We start from the raw sequence: 18684 nt of genomic DNA on the forward strand, positions 1-18684 counted from the left end.
ACTACCACCACCACCACTACTACTACCACCGCCACTACTACTACTACTGCTAGTACTACTACTACTACTACTACTATTATACTACAACTACTACCACCATCACCACTACCACCATAACGACCACTACTGCTGCTACTACCACCACCACTAGTACTACTAACGACTACTAATAACACCACCACCACCACCACCACTAATACTACCACCACCACCAACAACAAGAAGCACTAGCACTACTACTACTACCACCACCATTAATGATCAGCTTCGGCTGGATGGACCACCATCATTAAAGATTGTTGAAATAAATAAATAAAATAAAATAAACCACCTGCACCAATATTACTAATATCACTGAAACCATCATCACCACAATCCCTAGTAGTAGTAGTACTACTACTACTAGTATACCACCAACACCACCACCTTCATCACCCCCACCACCACCACCATTTCTTTCTATAGTATGTTTACTGTATTCAATTATAAAGGTCGGACGATTTATTCATTGAATGACTGGGAAACTATAAACATTTTTTTTACAGGACAGAGCTCAAATTCAAAAGAATTTTAAATATAACAATATGCAGACAAAAAAATGTAGTATTGTAGGGGATGGAAATGTAGGAAAATCTTGCATAATGGCCGCTTACAAGACAAATGAATTTCCTTCAACTAATATACCAACAGTAAGTAGACATTTTGCAATTAATAATTCTATAGCTTAGAATATGATGCAATTGATATATTTGCACGTCAGATGATCGATCTTTTTTTAAGAAAAAAGAAAAAGAAAAATCTAACAAGGCTGTAATACTAATGATGGAATTTGGTGAGCAAAGAATTTAATGTGAACATTTATTTTCTTCATAAGCAAAAACAAACAATGTATTTTTTTTAAACTAATATAATGGCTTTCTTACAGCTCACGAGGATGTGAGGTACTAGAGTTGGTCCAGATATTTGAGAACAGTCTTCTGTCTTTTCACTCTCCCATCTATCGAGAGACTTAAAGTCAACAATAATATTAGCCTTAAATTTGCTTTCATAAATGACCTCCACCCCTAAAGAAAAAAAAGCTGCTCACTATTTACTTAACATTTACTACACAATACATGCTAAATTGTGATGGATGTTGACATTCCATTTTTGTGTAGTATTGACTTATTTTAGTGATTAACATGGTCAGTTTATAATATTTTCATTCCATTTTTTAGTGAACATACACATTTTGTATCAGCCGCGATCACTGAAGTGGTACGTTCCACTTACCTATACCATGGAGGTTTAATACCTCCATGCCTATACTCTGCTCTTTCTTTTACTGTACTGTACTAACGTAATCTGAATAATGAATTCTCACATGTGTTACCTTTTACGGAAGCGTATTGCTGCCAACTAAAAAAATAAATTTAGATAGTATCTCGTTATTACGAGATATTATCTCGTAATTATGAGATATTATCTCGTAATAACGAGATAATATCTCGTAATAACGAGATAATATCTGAATTTTACTTTTTTTTTAGTTGGCAGCAATATGCTTCCGTAACATTTGTAGCGTGACAAGTGCTCGTCCAATATTCTGTAGACTCGTGCTATTGGAAAATTATATCTTAATGGGCATACATAGGAACTCCAAATAGGCCAATAATGGCAAGACATGTAAAAGAATGGTGCTACGATATATTTCATCCAGAGCTGTGGCACGCGTCTGGACGGGAAATCGGCACAAACATGTTGTCCTTACTCTTCGGCGGCCTTTTGCGAGGCTGTGATGTATTGGAGCGGGTCCAGATTATTTGCAGGCGGTTCCGGGATATTTGCGGTTTTAATGAAAGAATGAATGAAATAAGTTTATCTTGTCACCTTCCTCCACCCCTACAGAAGAAAAAACCTGCTGACTATTTCCACTTTTTTACCAGCTAAAAAGCACTTGGACGGACGTCATTTACCATCGCATCCTATGGATCCGCCCCAAAAATAATCATTCTGTGATGCGCAGTCGGCCAAGTTGGATGCGGGGGGGGGGGAGGGGCAAGGACTTTTCACCAATCTTTTATAATTAAAACTTTAGTCCTTTCAAAGCGAGTGGAAATAACAATTACGCATGACTGTCATGATATATTTCTGTTCATTTGTGCTCTTCTTCAGTGAGTGCGTATTTCCGGACCAAAACTGAGTAAAAACACAATTATTTGTACATTTTGTAACCATCTCAGTAAACACGATGATGACAGGCCCGTACCCGGTGGGGTGGTTCGGGAGAACCCCCTTTTCTAGCAAGCCCCTCTTTTCTGGCGAAACTCTTTAAATTTCCCAAATAAGTCCTACAACCTAACAAATGTACTGCAGATCCACCCAGACACAGACATTTTCAAATATATCTGCTTTTATAGCATTATTTAGACCCATAAAGCACAAAAATCCTCTTGCTTTGGGGGTTTCGCCGACCCCACTGGGGCTTCGACTGTGGACCTCACGCCCAGAAAACCCCCCTTGGAAGAACCTGGCTACGGGCCTGGATGACATAATTAATGTCGAAATATTGAATTCCGACACGATGGCGTGTATTTCAATACTTGGAGTATGTATTATATTTTCTTATCTGAGATTAATCAGTGGACCTTTCGGTTCCCAGTAAACACCGTTGTTAAAATTGGAAGCGTGTAAACCTACTAGGCCAATATATTTAGAAACTCAACAAGTGCACACTTTCTACTATAAACGATTTATTCCTTTTGTATATTATTATGACCCGTATATACTAGTGTTTAATATTATCTGTATACGTAGATTCCTGTTTTTCCTAATTTCAAAAAAATCATAGTTAGTCAATTGATTTTTATATAGCCGTTATTAAACAATAATTATACAACCTTTGACACGGACAGGTCTATCTTTCGATTTATTTAGTGTTACCACAAGTTTATAAACTCCAATGTTATGTTGACGCAATCTCGCAATGACGTCATAATAATCAGTTGCGACCCCCCCCCCCACGCCTAAATTTTTCAAAATTATTTTTTTTTAATGAGATAAAAATGAAAATTAGAATTAGAACTTAGGTCTGAGAGTGCCATTTCCGGCCATCTAGAGGTGTCGTAATCATTCATTTTCTTACCTCAGCCCCATCCGGGGATATATCATTATTTTTATGAATATTATTTTGCACGAAATAGGCTATGTAAGCAGGGATAATTATGATTACCAGGATAATTTGAAAAACGTTTTATAATGAGTATTTCAGTGGCAGATTCAAGGGGCCCAGTTGGCCCACCCTCATATTTTTTTCAATATTTAAGAGTAGAGAAAAAAAAGAAATTATATCAAAATTTAGTCTGAGAGTGCCATATTCGGCCAACTAGAGGTGCCATAATCATAAAATTTCTTACCATGGCTGGGACTCAGGTGGTCTACACTCTCCAGCTTTAAAAGTCCCTCCTTAGGCCCCTTCTATTTCAAATTCCTGGGTCCGCCACTGTATTTTTAAAATGAGTGTTGAAATATATGTTAATTGTATTCCTTAAATTAAATTAGATACGACTTATGAAAAAGACTATAGGCGCCAGAGCTTCCTGAGGCTTCGCCCCCTGGACCCGGACCTTGGCCGCCCCCTCGCCCCAAACAAAGCTTGGGCCACGGCCCAAGGCTTTCTTATTTTGCATTTCGTTCCCCACCCCAACCCACTTACAACCACGGATCGACGCCCTTGATTAGCACTAACAGAATATTCTAAAGCATAATATTGAATACTGCATCGCCTTTAACTGTACTTTTAGAAAGACCTTTGCAAATCAAATTTAAATTAGGCCTACTTTTTAAATTAAGAACATGAGCCAATAACAATTGTTTAAATAATACTACCGTGCCTACTGGTAAGGAATATTAACAAATACCTGTAGATTATACAATACATGCCAAAATGTTGTGATTGATGTAACCTGTAGACATTCCTTATTCGTCACATATCCATTTATAATGATTAACATAGTCAGTTTATAATATATTTTATTACATTATATTTAGTTGAAATACACGCTTTTGTATTAGCTGTACTCACAGAAGTTGTTCCATTTACCTAATATATACATGAATAATCCGCTGCTCCTTTCGCCGTAATAAGCGAACGTAATTTGGTAATTTGAATAATGAATTCTCACATATTGTTGCTTTTGTAGCGTGACAAGTCCTCGTCCAATATTTTGTAGATTCGTTTTATTGTAAAATCGTTTTTTTTTTAAATTATATTTCAAAAGACATACATGGGAGCTTAAAATACGACAGTAATAATAATGAGACATTTAAAAGAATGATGCTACGATATTTCTTCCAGAGCTGTGCACGGCAAATCGGCACAATCATTAAGGCCTTACTCAATTTAGTATAATATGATGATGATTGTTTGGTCAATGAATTCAAATATATTAGCCCTGAAGATACTATCGTTTGTGTAAGCTTCGAAGTCTATTTTTTACAGTTATTTTATGATGACAACTACATTGAGTTTAAATATATTTCAAATTTAAGACAATAGAAACAAAACATTTATACTTATTAATATTATATTTATTCCATAATTCATTAATTGATTATTTACGAAAGCGTACTTTAGTACTTCCAAACTGTTAAACTGTTAATTATTGTTAAATATGAATTTATTAAAAACAAAAAAAAACCAACATTTTTAAGCATTGTTTTTATAAATGATTAAACCGTCTGCTTTCACACGTAAGTTGTCTTATTGTACTGTAGGTTTATGAGAACCATGAGCTAACTGTGATGAATAGTGGTGAAGAATACAATATAAAAGTTTATGAAGCAGGAGGTAGGTTTATAATGTAGTTACTTTTAAGTTTCATGTATATTTCTTTCATAACACTATTCTGTATAGGCCTACTACCTGTCTCTTATACACATCTAGATGGGTATAAGAGACAGCTCTACCTCAGTAAAAATCACAGTAAATTTTCGTTGGACCACATTTTCTCACACTATATTACAAATGCAATATATGTGTATAGTAGAGCGGCTAAGGAGAATAATCGTGCACTTTTGGAAGAAAGCATGAAACTTCTCACAGGGATACTATGACAACTAAGGATCATTAAAAAAAATAGACCCCAACAATAACGCCGCTTAGTGGCCGCCATTTTGAAATTCAAAATGGCCACCAAAATATTGGATTTTTATCAATAATCTTCATATATACAGCACCTAGCACTGTCATTCAATGGTCTTTACCTATGTTTTCAATATCAGGGAGTATTATGCAATCATCAGAAATTATGTTAGATGGCCGCCGCGTTTGATTTTAAGATGGCTGCCAAAATATTGTTATTTTTGTCATTATTTTCATATCTACAGTAACGTAACACAGTCAATCACACCTTTAACCATGTTTTTAATATCAGAGAGTATCATGCAATCATCAGCAAATTATGTCAGGAGGCCACCATATTGGATTTCATGATGGCTACCAATGAAAGTTCCTCTTTCAGTTCTCTGAAAAAGTTTCTCGAACGTGTAGCCTCTTACAATATCAGTGTCATATCAGTAGGTCATATTACTAGACCACAGAGTCATATACGATAAAGACGCATGTCTCACTCCCAGATACTTCTCTCATACGATTGACTTATATTAAAGAATATATATATATATATATTCATAAATCAGTAGGTAGACGCAGACAAAATAAACTGCTACGATACTTTGACTTGTAAGAGACATAGAAATATTTTATTTGCGAAATTTTCGGCAACTCCTGTTACCTTCGTCAGCGCATGAGTATCAATATAAGTATGAGTATATATAATAAAAGAAAGGTAAATACCGTACAGAAAGGTTTTAACTGTTAACGGCTATCTTGATGGAACATCGTTGGCTACCTGTAGCTTTTCAACGAATGAAGTCCTATAAAAGTCATTGTGTAATAAAATGCCTCCGACAGGATTCGAACCTGCGACTTCTCGCTGACAAGGCGAGCGTCATAATCACTAGACCACGAAGGATTCATGGTTGAACAGGTCGTACAAATAACCGTCGGGAACATTGTATTACACAATGCTACGCCTCAAGAAGAGGGCGTTCGGCCAGATAAATCTGGCAATACGGCTAGAAATACTGTCGTATATTATTTTACTATGTACGCTTAATTAAGAATTGTTTAATCTATAACACCACTATCTCTATACTTGACTGCTTTGTTCTCTGTCGGATTTCTCTTTATATATTACCGCATAAACTATTAGATAATTGGCCTATAATCCGTCTAAACCTCTATTGTATTGCTTATATTGTACAGTATAGAACTTGTAACAGCCAACTTGTACATTCAGTAAAGCTGATGAAGGCCAGAGGACTGGCCGAAAATTTCTTTCGAAAATAAATGAAGTGTTCTACCTACAGTCTACATGCCTTGTTGTCATAATAATTTTTTGTTCCAACGACTTACTTGGACTCGAATTCAAACCTGGCCATCAGGCGCAAGTTCGATGGTCTAAAGGTATGATGCCAGGCTAGTGATCTGGAGATCGTGGGTTCGAGTTCCACCCGACTTCCGATTTTTTTCGCAATTGTTTTTAAACGTACTGAGTATTCAGTACATTTCAACGTAAGGTAGGGAAAAATTACACCTATACAAGAATAAAAAAGTTTCCGGGGCCAAATTCTTAAGAAGAACCCCCCCCCCCTTGGTAATTCAAACCTGAATACGGTACTGTACTGTAAGTACAAACCAGCATTTGTAACGCCATTTGGGATTTGGGCAATATGGGTATTATTGTAGATTGGTGGTCGTCAGAGAAATACATTAGAGAGCAACACGATCAGAATGCATTAAGTACAGTTTGATTCGTGGTTCGAACCCCAATAAACAATACCAATTTTTTTTTTAATGATTATTACTTTTGACCGAATTTAACCTTTATTTATTTTATTCCAAAACAGGTACGGAGGACTATGATAGGTTAAGGCCTATGGGTTATAATCAAACAGATGTGTTTCTGGTTTGTTTCTGTGTCGTTAAACCGCGTTTAGTAACTAATATTGAAACCAAGGTAAGAGTTTGATCCACGAATGTTTTGTTTATAAGAAAGCTGGTAGTTCACGTATTAGCCTCTCTTTAGGCTAGTTACACCGGTAACAAAAGTTTGGAAAGTCTGATCGGTTTCAAACTTGGCACAATGGAAGATGGTAATAAGAAGACTGAGCCTATTAATTTTGGTACGTGTGTGAATATGCTAATTACTAATTTGCATAATTAATATTTCACTATACAGGTATTTTTAGGCTCGTTACCGAGATAACTAAAGTTTGGTATGTCTGATTGGTTTCAAACTTGGCAGAATGCAAGAACGAAGAGAAATCTTCTCGTATTTTCTTAATTAAGTATAGTTAGTCCAGTTACCCTTGCCTTTCCGAAGGGGAAATGATTACCCCTCGCCTATCCTAAGGAGAGGTGAAGGGTATTGCAATAGTGCGCGTCCGTGTGTGGGTGGGTGGATGGGTCTATGTGTGTGTGTCTGTTTGTGTGTCCTTCTGTGCGCATAACTCAAAAATAGGCTCCCAGCGGGAGCGTGTGTCTACCCTAATATACAGGAGTTTTTGTTTTTTAGTTTAATTTTATGTTCTTCAATATGCAGATGTGTGTATTTATTCTGTGCATCTGGATTTGTCATGTAGTCCCTCAGCATGGATCTCCTGGAAAATTTATGCCTTTATTCAGACTAGGAGTACATCATCCGAGTTTGTTAGAAGTGTGATGTCATCACTGTAAAGAAAGAGACAGGTCAATTAATGATGTTTAATATCGAAAGGCTGAAAATAAACATAGTGTACATACGAATCAAATATGAATGTAAAGCAATGAAGTGGTGGTGTACATGTTAACTTCGAACATGTATGTGGATTTACCCTAGGGGAAATGTTTTAATGGGATACGACATGCAATGTAATTTCTGAAGGAGGTGTCTATTTAATAGATACTTTTACCCATGGACAAAATATCATGCCTTGGTTTAATATTTTTGAAAATAAATTTGGCCTTAGCCTAGCAAGTCATGGTTAGCAGGCCATGACACACAGGTATTTAACATGGTAGGTATAAATATATAGAGCAGGAGCTCAGTGGTGTCAGCATAGCTGGAAAGTCAACCAATGTTTGTGTGTATAGTAATGGTCTATGTAGGAAAATGGGCATCTGCCGATCCCATTGTGGTGGGTGTGGTCAAGAGGGGCATAAAAAAGGGTACCAAAATTTAGCTAGATCAACTTGTGAATTAACCCAATGAAACCATATTCGGCATACTGTAGTTCAAGATATCATGAATGGTCAATTCCAGACATTTCCAATGGTGGGGTGGCTGCCAGACACAAAAAAAATACGCTCCCAGCGGGAACGTGTGTCTACTGCCTTATACAGGAGTTTTTGTTTTTTAAATTTTATCTTATGTTCTTCAATATGCAGATACTGTATGTGTATTAATGTAGTGTATCTGGATTTTTCATGTATATTTCTTTCATAACACTATTCTGTATAGGCCTACTACTATATTACACTAAAAACACTTTAAAAGTGAGTAACTCTTGGCGTTACCACGTTATGTCGTTGATCACGAAGGGTTCTGCCATGTTCTACAGGGCGTCCTTCAAATAACGGTAAAAGGCGTTCCTGGCGAACCCGTGCTGCGTCTCTATAACGCAGCATGGGTACCCCCGTTGGGGGCAGTAGGCACAAAAACGGGTCAAAGCCCATAGAGATATAATAAGAATACTAGAGCGCTAACTTCATTGTATTCGATGTTCGAAATACGCAGAGCTGTGTGTGTGTAACATCCAAGATGGCTGCCATAGATTCAGCCAATCAAATTTCGCCTAAGCGCCGTCGTTTGCAATTGCACCCTCAATTTACACAGAAAGTTCAGTACATCTAGTTACCCGTATGTTTGAAACTCGAGCGTTGCGGTGTATGGGTGTAATGTACACGATTTTAATTTTCATTCCTTGGTACTTTATTTAGGATGCTCCACTTGGCCTCGTTTTGGCTACGATAGTTTAATAATTTGTATTACCATTACTTATTATCATTAATGAAATAATAGTCAGTCAGAGGGCTTATTTATGGTAATAATATGTATACTAAGCCTGAAGGTGGCGCTTTACTACGGCGGCCATATTGGATGGTACACATACATAACTCTGCATTGCTCCGCCATCTTGTCAGCACTCTAGTTGTTTAATAGCTCTATGTCAGAGCCATAGATAGAAAGAGTTGCGACATTGAGAATTTAGAAGCCTTTTTGTGTCATACGCGATGCGCGTTCTGTGTCTAACGTGATGTGCGTTCCTGTGTATAATATTGTATAATACAGTTAGCGGCCTTCTGTATAGTATAATTTCATTTAATCTTTTTAGCAGTCGAATTTCATGTAACTATTTATAGATTTTTTTTTTATGATTTCACTACCGGTACTTTATATCCAATTTCATATTACTGTATAAAATAATACTGTAATAATTTAGTATTTTTAAGCAGTTCTTTAATCCTCGCCGATAGACCGAGAGAGCCCCTCGATGGCAAGCATTCTTTAATTAGGCAATCCTTAAGTAGCTCCTATTATTTTTGCAAATAAATGATATGTGACGACCAGCAAAAAATAATTAAATAGGGTACGTATATCAAAATGCAATTTAAATCTGTCTAGGGTATATAGATTGTTGCTCTTTAAATTTGAATATGAGCGAGCCCTATACAAATCTCATGTTATTAATTTGATTATTATTATTTATAAATATTAAAATAGTATAGATCAGTTGGCCGCAATATATAAACTGTGCTTTGCTGTAAATGTTATAAATTCTACGTGTTAAATGATATACAGGATCTGTGATATATTCAACTTGTGTAATTACCGTATGTAACATACATTTTATTGTATTAAAAGTCTCGCGTCTATTTTAATATTGTATTATGGCTGTACAGTATGTTACTTTTATAAACACACTGCGAGAGCGTGTCCGCTGTTTTAAAAGCGTCGTTTCCAAAATAAAGTTATAATAATTATGTAATAGTATGTAATAGAAACAGCAAATCATTTTTAAGATTATTAAACATCACCTTTATTTTCATTGTCATTCGTATTTATACAGGCTGTACAAAGATTTGAAATTAAGAACCATTTTCTAATATTGTTTAGCGAACAACCTTTAAAGATCGTCAGAAAAGGTCGGGAAAAAATTAAATTTTTTCTTATTTAGCTTAAATATTTTTCCGAACGCATCGAGGCGAATGAGAAAATAATATTTTTAACAGTGTAATAATGCAACTGATAAATGATTTAAATTTATATAATTAAGGAAGAAATATATATATATATATATATACCATTTAATAAAATAAGTCGGGTCTTCATTGGTTAAAATGTGACGAATTAACGATAATTGCCAAAAATTTCTTTTAATTTCAATCATTTACGCGAGCACGCACGCGCGCAAATATTCGATTATATATGAATTCTTATACACTGTCCATATTAAGTGATGTTAATTATAAAATATAGTTGTAAACCAAATTAATGTGTGAAATTAATATGCAATGTACGTAACACGTATACTTTGCATGTGTTCATCGGGAAGATTATGAAAAAAAATGGACGGTGTGTACCACGTGACTTTCGTAAACCAAGGAGCGGAATGTCGCAACTCTTTATATATATGGCTCTGAAACGGGTACCCCAAAATTAAGCTAAATCAGCTTCTGAATTAACCCGACCAAACCTACTGGAAAATGTTCGGCATAGTACCAGGTATCAGGGATGGCCACCGCCAGACATTTTTAATAGTGGGGTGTACCCGCCCAGACACCCCCATGTACCCCGTCCCAAAAACTGACCAGATCAGCTTGTGAGTTAACCCAATAAAACCTATTGGAAAATGTTTGGCATATTACAAGAATGGCCCCTACCAGACATTTTTAATGGTGGAAATAATATTTCCACTCCTTGCCAGATTATTATTAGCTGATGCAGCAAGACATAGGCCTAAGTAGGATATATAGACCGACCAGGAAATAGGTGTGCTATTTATAGTCCAAAAGAGTACTCAATGTTAAAAAGAGATTTCCTGTTTTTTTTTTGTGTGAACACGGAAGCAAACTTTTTAAAATCACGTTTCTACAATGAGTCTTTAGGCTTCATTAGTATTTCAAATGCATCAAGAGTCAATCAGTTAATTGATTGGATAGGGCTTTTTATCATCAGCACACATTTATGGTGTAACCTTACAAAACAAAACAAAAGCATAAACAAATAATTTGCTCCACCATACCATAGAGAAAATGGCCTTAAACAGTAAATAAACTGATGAAAACATTCAGTGGGAAAACTAAGAGGAAAAATACAACGGGAAAATACTGGGACAAGGCTTTGCATGAAATTTCACCGGTATATATCAGCAGACTTGTGACTCCCCACAGGCCATCTCGATCAGGCCTCCGCTCGGCTGATCGCTCATTGCTCACAGAATACAGAACCAATAATCAGGTATCGGGGGCTTTTAAACTTGCAGCTGGAAAAGTCTGGAACCAGCTCCCACTCGACGTTCGAAATTTGTCTTCACTTTCTGAGTTCAAGTCTGAACTTAAATCTTTTCTTTTTATTTCTCATTTTGAATAAACTCAATAACTGCTTTTTCCCCGTCTCTCTCAGGCCGGCACTTATTTTTTGGAGCCACTGTCTCGATTACAACTCCTGAGCACCCGGTCGTCTGTGGCAGGGCAAATGTGTTTCCCGTTCATTTGTTCGAGCCACCTAGGGAGAGGTCCGGATTGCGCCAGGGTGGTGATGGATGGTGACCCCGAAGAATATTTGCATCTTATTTTGCCTATCTTTCCCATCCATGTTTGGTCTGACACAAATAAATATACATTAAGATTAAATAAATAACTAAAATTAACAAATTCACATAATAATGCGGAAAATAGTTACATGTACACTCGGCAGGTGGAAAACGGCGCCTCGAGCACCCCTACTAGGGATGGTTACATTCGCCTAACAAAATGACATTATTATCATTATTATTAAGATAGCCGAGGGGAAATAGCAGTTGGAATACAGCCTCAAGAAATAGCCTGGAAAAATAGCTGGGTGGAAAAAAATCCTCTAGTGGAAAAAAAATCCGAGGCGTGAATTAGGTGGCAAGTACCATAGTGCTATTTTCTTTGAATTAAAACCTAAAACCTCTTCGACTTTAAGTCTACTCAATCAAATCTTCCCTGACTTTTTCAGGTATATCTAGAACTTACAATACTAATAGTTGGCATAGTCGGGTTATTTTTTTTAAAGATCTCAGTGGGTTGCGTCCAAACCTAACGTGCAAATGTTCTGAATAATGGCAATCTGTATTACTAGCTACTTGTACACCAGTAACAAACCACCCAGAAATTAAAATTCATTCCTGTAATTTTAGTAGATCAAAGCCAAACATATATAGCATGAAATTATACAAATTTTCCTAACTCTAAAATTATAAACAACAGAAAATTTGGTGTTAACAAGTGTTTAAAGCCTCCAAAACAAGTTTTTTTTAATTACAAGTAATTACAAAAGATTAACTGAATAGTTATAGCTAGGTATAGTTTTATAACATTCTCCACAACCCAGCTTATAATTCTAATGCAGATTCAGGATGATACACATCAGTCTAGATGATGAAAAATGGTATTTAAGGTTGTTTCGGAGGCTTTAAGGTATTTTGGAGGCTTCAAGTGTTAGCAGAAAGTACATATTATTATCTCCATTTTCCAAATCACATGGCATACTCTACTATTATATAGTCATGTGACTTGTAGGTCTACTTGCTATATTTTGATAAATGGAATTGGTAATTTACTTTATTCATATTTGCACAGGGTGGCTGAAACTTTGTTTCGGAGACGTCAAAACAGAATTCCTTTGAAGTCCTGGGATCATTTAAGTTTTGTCATCAATTTTAAGTTCAGTTATCAATCGTTACATCCAAATTAAGGAATATAAAGCAATTATTACAAATAGGTCAAACTGCAAAATTTGTTAACAATTGTTAACAGAAAATGAAGTCTCCAAAACAAGAAATACCAACGTTCCGTTCTCAAAAATATAGGGACAGTGACAATTTCAACACATTTGGTACTTTTCATTGAACATATGACTATACTTTCAGCATAAGGAAAAGCAATTGACTTACTCAAAATTCAAAGGTACACCTTTTATTGTGAAAATGACCATATATTGGGGTATTAGAGGGTTACAGTAACTCATGAGATCTAGCTCAATTGTGGAGGAGGGGTATAAGGCGATGTCTGGCGGGTACACCCTACGACCAAAAATGTCTGGCAGAGGCCATTCATGATACCTGGGGCAATGCCGAACATTTTACAGTAACTTTCATCAGGTTAACTCACTAGACTAGAAATTGCAAATTGCAAGTGAAGTGCTGCGAAGTACAACTGCATATAAATGTTCTTCGAACAAAATTATTTATGCGAGTCAAGTGAAAATAATGAATAATAAAAATATAACAAATAATATGAGACACGATATTAGAACACTTCTCATTGGGTAACAAAGTCGTAATTTTTCATTTTTGTCAAAAAGTGTCTATAGTGGTGAATAATTATTTAGGTTTTTTTAAAATAAAGTTTCAAAAATTTCTGTGTATGTGGAAAATGTAGTTGATTACCAAAGGTTACAATTTTTATTTTGAAGACTGCATGGTCTAGGAAGTGTACATTTTTTATGGGGAAAGTTTCCAAGGGCGTGTTTTCTAGGGGCGAGTTGACTGCCAAAGAGTGTTGCCAAAGTGCGAGCCAGCGTGTTTTTTGATCACAAGTGCGAGACATCACAAGTGTGTGAGCCAGCGAGCCATGACGTCACGACAATAGATACCAGACGTTAACGAGTTGTGCGAGGTATCGGCTGAGATTTGTGGAGTACAATTCAAAAAACAACAAAATGTCTAATAATGAATTATTGTGATGTTTAAATAGACAATGTTAGCTATCAAGGAGCGACGTTGTTTTTCATTGGGACCTTCGTCCCTTCAAAGCTAGGCCTATACCATCCTAGCTAGTCTAGGCCTAGAGTAGGATTTTTTATTTGGTGAGATGATTTAGTATGGGGAGTTTTCAAGGCGGCGAATTTTCTAGGGGCGAGTTTGTAGAGGCGAGTTGACTGCCAACGCACCACACAACGTAAGCATGATCGATTCGAGTCAACTCGGCACCAAATCAACTTAGTATAATATATTTTTAATTATTGTTTTAAAATGTAATAATTAGCACGTTGACATAAATAAGTTTAACTGGGTTCGTAAATACTGTAGGCCTCAAAATACTGTGCCGAGACTTGTGCCGAGTTGACATTTATACCGCCCATGGTTATAGTAAAAACGCTGAATAGTAATACTCAAGCGTCTCGAGCTGACGTAGAAACATAGTAAAAACGAGCGTTGGCACCGTGTATGCCAGTCTACAACAAGCGTCGCCTAAATGATAATTAGCACGTTGAAATAGGCTAGTAAATAAGTTTAACTAGGTTCGTAAATAATATTGGCCTCAAAGTATTGTGGCTGAGACATGGGCCGATTAAACGTAGAAACAGGAGACCTAGAAATATAGTAAAAACGCTGAATAGTAATACTCGAGCGTCGCGACATGCGGACGTTGGTACGTGTAGGTTAGTCTACAAACGTCGCCTAAAGTAATTGATTTTACCCGGCAGAACGAAAGAAGCAACTATAGTATAAAACACATCAAGCCTGAAAAAAAAAATGTTTTGTAACAAAAAAATAATATTATAACATGGGCTTATTAGGCCAACCTGTTTCATCTTATTTATTTATTTATTTTTTTGGGGGGGGGGGGAAGAGGTAGGGAATAAGGGGGTGTCTGGCCGATACATATTGAACGCCAAAATGACAAATTACAAGTGGCGCAGTGCAAAAGTCAGTCGCAGTGTAAAATTCAAATGGCTCGGTGCAAAACTAAAGTGGCGCAGTGCAAACTCAAAATGCGTGTGCCACCACTTTAGTTTTGCACTGCGCCACTTGACTTTTGCACTGTGCCACTTGACTTTTGCACTGCGATTGTCGTTTGTCCTTTTGGCGTGATATCGGCACAGTGCAAAACTAAAGTGGCGCAGTGCAAAACTAATATGGTGGCACACGCATTTTGAGTTTGCACTGCGCCACATTAGTTTTGCACAGCGCCACTTGACATTTGCACTGCGCCACTTGACTTTTATACTGTGCCGCATGACTTTTGGCGATATTGTATGGAACGCCAATTTGGCATTAAAATGGAAATTAACTAATTTTTACTAGGTACGCCTATACTATTATTATTATTATTATTATTATTATTATTATTATTATTCAATATCCTGTGACACCCCTCAAACTATATTTAGGCAAAGATAAACTAAAACAATAATTACATACACATTCGCAAAAGTATAGTGTAGCCCAAGAGAATGATTTTTTCTTTCTTTTATTGCAGTTCTTCTGGAAATTAAATCCCACTTTTATAGTAGTATGTTCTATTTCCTTTTTAAATCACCATTTACACATGTAATTAATTAGGATCCAATTCCTCAATCATCTACATCAACAATTGGATACTGAAATACACAGATTTAATATTTAATACTAATGAAATTAATGAGGATGTGATATTATGAGTGTTGGTACAGTACCGTACGTATAGTCTTGTGTCCATTCACCTCGGTCATTAAATGTCTATGTCTATAGAATAAACTTGATATTTTTGATGACGGAATACCTTAATACTAATAGGCCTAATATTACCACTACTACTACTACTACTACTGCTACTAATAATAATAATAATAATAATGTTTAAAAAAATCATTAAAACCGTATAGTTTACATTCTGTCAATATGTAAACAGGAAAAGAGGAAGAAATCTACTTGAGTCATAAAACAAATCTTTAATTTTTTGATTTGCCAAAAATTATTATACTGTATATATTATTGGTCTAATTATTAAATTTAAATGCTGAAAATGTCAATCTGAGCTGTAATAATACAATGTGAAAATGCATGTTATTTTATCGATCTTCCTAACTAGGTACCCCATCGGTTGCGTCGACCCTAGCATAGCCTAACTATAAGTAGTCTACCCCGACTAGCCTAGCAATGATGTAGAAACAAAACGCAACAGATTTTTTTTTTTCAAACTTACCGCTGATATCACTCGAAAGGTCACTCTTTCTTAATCGGAAATTACACTTACCTCCATTTCTTCAGCAATTTGTTTATTTGTATAACCCATCACTACCAAAGCTTCTAATCGGTCTCTAGTAGCCATGGCTGTGCTATAGGCCTTTATTAGCAGTAGTAACGATGAATAGTATATATAAGCCTAGGCTAAAAACGGTATCTACGACAAGTATGCCTATGATCATAACGTTCCTATTTGTGTTTTAGTCCCAAATTTTTGTGCTGTTGTTGTTTTGCTGTGAAATTACTAAGAAAAATTGAATTATGTGTTCTTGATTTTTTTTATTCATTTATTTTATAGTTTAATTTTGATGCCAAAATTGGCGTTCCATACAATATCTCCTAAAGTGGCGCAGTGCATAAGTCCAGTGGCGCAGTGCAAAGTTCAAGTACCAGCACACGCATTTGGATTTGCTCTGCGCCACTTTCGTTTTGCACTGCGCCACTTTAGTTTTGCACTGCGCCACTTTAGTTTTGCACTGTGCCACTTTAGTTTTGCACAGTGCCACTTGACTTTTGCACTCCGCCACTTGTAATATTGTCCTTTTGGCCTTCCATAAATACACCACACCACCAAACTGGTAGTGGCCATTCATGATACCTGGTGCTATGCCCATTTTTTTAGCAATAGGTTTGATCAAGTTAACCCACACGCTGTTCTATGTTAATTTTTTTTTTTTTGGCAAGGGGAAAGGTATAAGGGGTGTCAGGTGGGTACACCCCACCATTAAAAAGGTTTGCATTGGCCACTCATGATACCTGGCACTATGCCGAACAATTTCCAGTAGGTTTTATCGGGTTAGCTCACAAGTTGATCAAGGTCGATTATTGGGGCGGGGTCCGGGTATAAGGAGGTATCTGACGGGTACACCCCACCACTAAAAATGTCTGGCGTTGGCCATTCATGATACCTGGTACTATGCCGAACATTTTCCAGTAGGTTTTATCGGGCTAATTCTGAAGCTGATTTAGCTTAATTTTGGGCAGTGGCGTAGAAAAGTATTTTTCATTGGGGGGATGATTGGCGTGTTAGACAGTGTCGTAACATCCGCGGAGGTGGGGGGGGGGAAGAAAACTCCCCCTCGCCTGACGGTTTTTACCGGGCTGACCAAGTCGTCGTACCGGGCTGGGTAATAAGAGAAAAGAAAGAGGGGAGAGGGAGGGAAAGAGAAAGAAGATTAAAAGAAAAGGAAAGAAAAAGAGAAGAGAAAAATAGAGACAATAATAAAAAGAAAGAAGATGTCATAATGACCAGACTCACAACACCCTGCAACCCCTTCACCACTTCAAAAACTGTCATAACTCCTTTGATCTATGCTGCCCGATGGCGTAACCACTGGGGGACAAGGGGAAAATATCTATCTTTGAAAAATCTTCCCCACCCCTTTATAAATGCCCTTTTCATCCCCTGAAAGTGCCTAAAAAATTTCTTGTTAACATGGGCCAATTTCCTCTAAAAATTGCACATTTTAGGGAGTTTTGATCAATTCCAACAAAATTAGAATTAAAAACACCGGGGGACAAGGGGAAAATATCCATCTTTGGAAATCTTTCTCCACTCCTTGACAAATGCATCCTTTAAAAATGCCTAAAATTCTCAAATTCTTTGCGCGCATTTCTTGTTACGGTAGGCCAATTTCTCTCTATAAATTGCACGTTTCAGGGAGTTTTCATCAATTCCGATGAAATTAGAATTAAAAACACAAAAATATTTTGCCCGCTTGGCGCGCATTTTTTAGGGCTTTTTTAGGTTTATCCTTTTAAGTTATTTAAACACATAATAGTCCCAAACTCAATAAAGACAAATTTAAGATAGATCGTTCATCCTTAAAGAAGGGCCTCAATGTGTATTTAGGGTGAAAAAATATATTTGTAATAAATAAAACCACGATGAAAATGCTTATCTGTATTTAGTTTCAAACACACGTGTGTGGCCTATATTATAAATAAGATAAGCACTATGTCGTATTGTTTTCTATATGGGGAGTGGGGTGGGGTGGGTACGGTAAACTACTAACCGGGAAAATAAATACCCATTCTGACCCAAGACCCATGTTACGCGCCTGGTGTTAGCGCCAATGTGAGCCCTTGTGCGGACAGGGATGTGCCCTTCTGAAGCTGGAAACCTCGCTTTTGCAAAATAAATTTATGCAATTTGCTATTATAGGCCTATTAAATCAATAAATTCCTCATCAACCGATATAACCTTAAACATTCTTGGAATTGACATAACATAATTTACTGTCGTAGTACACACCCTTCAGAGTGAAATGTGGCTATCTTTGCAAGCACATCTAACATCTAAGGAAAAAAGAGTTTAGATTGGTACCAGATAAAATAATTTTGTGATCAACATTACATTATGCTAATTTTTATCTTTGTAAGCGCATAAGACAGTGCAAATTA

The 18684-nt window shown here is 36.5% G+C and overlaps 1 protein-coding gene across 1 annotated transcript in view; it reads left to right on the forward strand.

The window, feature by feature from the left end:
• The first annotated feature begins 561 nt into the window (after positions 1–561).
• Positions 562–18684, forward strand: part of LOC117103365 (cell division control protein 42 homolog) — a 23277-nt gene continuing 5154 nt past the window's right edge. Inside the window, exons 1-3 of the mRNA XM_033243910.1 lie at positions 562–689; positions 4756–4828; positions 6952–7061. Of these exons, the coding sequence (XP_033099801.1) occupies positions 585–689; positions 4756–4828; positions 6952–7061 (288 nt within the window). The 5' untranslated portion in view covers positions 562–584. The remainder of the gene's footprint in view (positions 690–4755; positions 4829–6951; positions 7062–18684) is intronic.

This window comes from Anneissia japonica, unplaced genomic scaffold (genome assembly GCF_011630105.1).
Source record: "Anneissia japonica isolate Jap-2015-1 unplaced genomic scaffold, ASM1163010v1 scaffold1891_len642697_cov171, whole genome shotgun sequence".
Lineage (NCBI taxonomy): Eukaryota > Metazoa > Echinodermata > Crinoidea > Comatulida > Comatulidae > Anneissia > Anneissia japonica.